We start from the raw sequence: 3,512 nt of genomic DNA on the forward strand, positions 1-3,512 counted from the left end.
AGAGGGAAGGTGGTATTTGAACTGAGCCTTTTTTTTTTTGGTGAGGCAATTGGGGTCACACAGCTAGTAACTGTCAAGGGTCTGAGACTGGATTTGAACTCAGGTCCTCCTGACTCCAGGGCCAGTGCTCTATCCACTGCACCACCTAGCTGCCCTGAACTGAGTCTTAAAGGAAGTGAGGGCTTCTATTGGTGAAACCTGGGGGGATGCCCTAGGAGTGGAGGATAACTGGTCAGTGAAGCAACTCAGAGAATACAAGTGGAATACCATATACGGTGATGAGAGCTGGCTAGTTGGGTATGGGAAAGAGAGTCATGCATGTAATGAGGCTGGGTCCATATCATGTGATGCTTTATACACCCAAAAGAGAAGTTTTCTTCTAGAGACAATAGAGAGTCATGAGTTTATAGAGTAGGTACATGCTTAGATCTGCCCTAGTCATTGGGGGAAGGAAGTGTCCAGGTCAGGAAGGGGGGGAGGGATTTGAGGTGAGAGAATGCCCACTTGAAGCTGCTGAGGTTGGTTAATTAACCTGAAGTCAAAACAGGCCTGGAAAGTGTCAGCTAGTGAAGACCATCTGAGGGGATGGATGGGAAAAGGGAATCCCTTCCATAGTGCATTTGAGTCAGGTTATACTGAGGCAGCTCTTAAAAGAGGCAGAAGGCCAGGCAGGAAGGACACAGGCTGGGCTGCAGGATCCTTGGTCTAGGGGAGTGCCCCGAGCTCAGCAGCACATCTCCATGGAAAGGTGGGGAGGGCCAGGAAATGGGCTGAATCTCATCCCGAGCTGTTCAGGTTGGCCCCTACTCCCTCCCCTAACCCCCTCCCCACCTTTCTGCTTGACAGATGCACTTGCTGAGTCACTATGATTAGCATCTCATCTGGGGGATGACAATTGATGATGTACCAAGGTCAAGTTTCACTTCCTGGAACTAATAATAAAGGTCCTACTGGGATTATTGTGATATGGGTTTAGACACAGAAAAGCCAGGAAGCCTTGGCTAATGAAGAGACCCTGTAGCTTGCGCTCTTTCCCCATAGGGAATGCATCCATTTATTTGCTTGGGTATAAGACCAGCCTCTTGCTCCTGCTGGTCCAGGGGTCTCAAACCGGAAGCAGCCAGGCCCTGGCCATTGAGATCCAGTAGAAAGTCCCATATCCCCAAGGGTGAGACAGGTCACGGTCTCCACAGCTCCTCAGACCCAGGCACAGGACTGGGTACGGCTGCTCCCTGCAGTCAGTCCCTAGTCTCTTCTGTGAACAGACAACCGTATGGAACCAGGAGACAGGGAGTAGAGACTTTCTGTATGTCAGAGGTGAAGGCCACATGGAGGCTGGGTGATTTGGACATTTTTCTCCTAGAAGAAGGAACCCATAACATATGACATTTAGAGTTCCATTGGGAAGGGGTCTACTTCCTTTTCTTTTTTTTTTTTGGTGAGGCAATTGGGGTTAAGTGACTTGCCTAGGGTCACATAGCCAGTAAGTGTCAAGTGGCTGAGGCCGGATTTGAACTCAGGTCCTCCTGAATCCAGGGCCGGTGCTCTATCCACTGCGCCACCTAGCTGTCCCGGGGGTCCACTTCCAATGTTATTGAAGGCCTAGAGACTTTCTCAGTAGTCAACTGCATCTCAGACACTTGCTGGGTTTGGGGCCTGGTATTATGGGCCTGGAAGAAGCGTGACTTTCAGACCCCTCCACAATCCTTCCCCTGCCTACCTGAAAACCCCTCAGGCCCCAAACCATGCCTCACAAGGAAGCAAGATCCATCTTCCGTTAGTCTCATCTGTCTTGATCAAGGGGGCACTCAGCCATGAACATCAGATAGTATTTCCTCTCCCTTTCCCAGGCTCAGAAGTCGCCGCTCTTATCAACCTTATCATAGGGGCTTTCTGTACAGCAAGACTAATGGCTAATCGAGTCAGCAGGACTAATGGCTAATTGAGTTGCTGCTTGCCATTGGGAGGGTTGAATTGCTCGCTAACTTAAAAGCGCGTGGCCAAGAAAAGCAAATGTTCCAAATCACGAAACCTTGAAATATTTCTAAAATTGTCTTGACCACAGCAAACTACTTCTCCCCAGAGATCTCTTGATTCTCAGAGATCTCTGTCTCTCTCTGTCTGTCTCTCTGTCTCTTTCTTTGCTTAACCACTTGCTCCTCTAATTGTTTGTTTGTTTGCAGGAAGATGAAGCTTTAGACACACCTAAATGTCCAGGTCTCCTGAGCATAGGACTAGCGCCACCCACTTCTTTCTGATCATTCACTCCTACGCAGTCTTCGGCTCCAACATTTTCCCTTCAACTTAAGGACAGAGGGGAGAAGAGAGTGTGGGTGCAAAGAGTGTCCCACAAACATCCAGATCTCCTACTGGGGCAACTTGCTGAGGATCTGATAACTTCCTTTCTGGGGGAAGGCTGAGAGAGAAAGCCAGATTGGAGGCTAGATATGCTAAGCCAGACACCTCCCCCCACCCCCCCAAACCTGCAGAGATTTTCATTTTTTGTGGAAGCTCCTATTGTAATCCAGAGCACAGTCTTGGGGAATCCTTCAAGCTCAGGGTCAGAAGGCACCTCAGGTCCAACATTCCAGCTCACCCCTGAAGCAGAGACAGAATCATCTAGACTGAGCTATCCCGTGGGTCAAGTCGCACTCCCATCCCACCCCCAGACCGAGGAAAAGTCTGCTATCTTATAACATGGTCGCCCTTAAAGTGGGGTATTAGGTCTAGCCCTACTCCCATTCACCAGTATCAGTGTTAATCAAGAGCTCCCACTCTATTTTGAGTGATGAAAGAATGACAGTGAGTGAAAAGCAGGGCTAAAGATGCATTTATCGTCTTCGAGCTAAAACCCCAACGTCCCCAGGAGCCGCACCTGAGTTTGCAATCTAGTTAGAGCTCAGGCCCTAGGCCTAGGTAGGCCCTCCTAAGGATTATGCTCTGAGGGGGAGCCCATCCCAGGAGGCTGAAGAGGCAACTAGCACAAGGGAGGCAGGCCTGAGTGTCTTGAGTGATGACTGACGGCTATTTCCGTCACCATGGAAACCTCACCGGCAGGGCCCACTTCCCCACACCTGCGACAGAAGTGGACACCACAGCCGATAAGTACTCCAACCTCTACATGTATGTCGGCTTGTTCCTGAGCCTGCTGGCCATATTGCTCATTCTGCTCTTTACTATGCTGCTGCGTCTTAAACACGTCATTTCTCCCATCACCACCGAGAATACAGGTAGCAGCCCCGAGTTCACCAATGTTGAGATGCATAGCCGGATCCCCACCCCTTAAGGTTGGGGCAAGTGCCTCAGTGAACCAGGAGAGAGCTTGGCACTAGGCTCCAGGCAGGGACTCGGCACAGACCTTCTCATGAAGGTGAGCAGAAGCTCTGGTTCAGTTTGGGTCTTATTCATGGGGCCTGACCCTGACTCTGCAACAGTGGAGAGGCCTCACATTTTCTAAGCCTCTGCTGCTTCTTTGCCAAGAAGCCTGGAAGAGGTAACTGGGGGAGAGGCCA

General features: G+C 50.3%; 1 protein-coding gene across 1 annotated transcript; it reads left to right on the forward strand.

Annotated features, from left to right (window-relative positions):
- The first annotated feature begins 3,013 nt into the window (after positions 1-3,013).
- SERTM2 (serine rich and transmembrane domain containing 2) lies at positions 3,014-3,286 on the forward strand. The gene has a single exon (XM_043973801.1). The coding sequence runs from the start codon at positions 3,014-3,016 to the stop codon at positions 3,284-3,286; it is 273 nt and encodes a 90-aa protein (XP_043829736.1).
- The last annotated feature ends 226 nt before the right edge of the window (positions 3,287-3,512 follow it).

Source organism: Dromiciops gliroides, chromosome X, assembly GCF_019393635.1.
Source record: "Dromiciops gliroides isolate mDroGli1 chromosome X, mDroGli1.pri, whole genome shotgun sequence".
Taxonomy (NCBI): Eukaryota; Metazoa; Chordata; class Mammalia; order Microbiotheria; family Microbiotheriidae; genus Dromiciops; species Dromiciops gliroides.

What these genes read in the sequence shown, in the direction of transcription:
- SERTM2 (XM_043973801.1), top strand. Translation starts at nt 3,014, where the DNA reads ATGACTGACGGCTATTTCCGTCACCATGGAAACCTCACCGGCAGGGCC.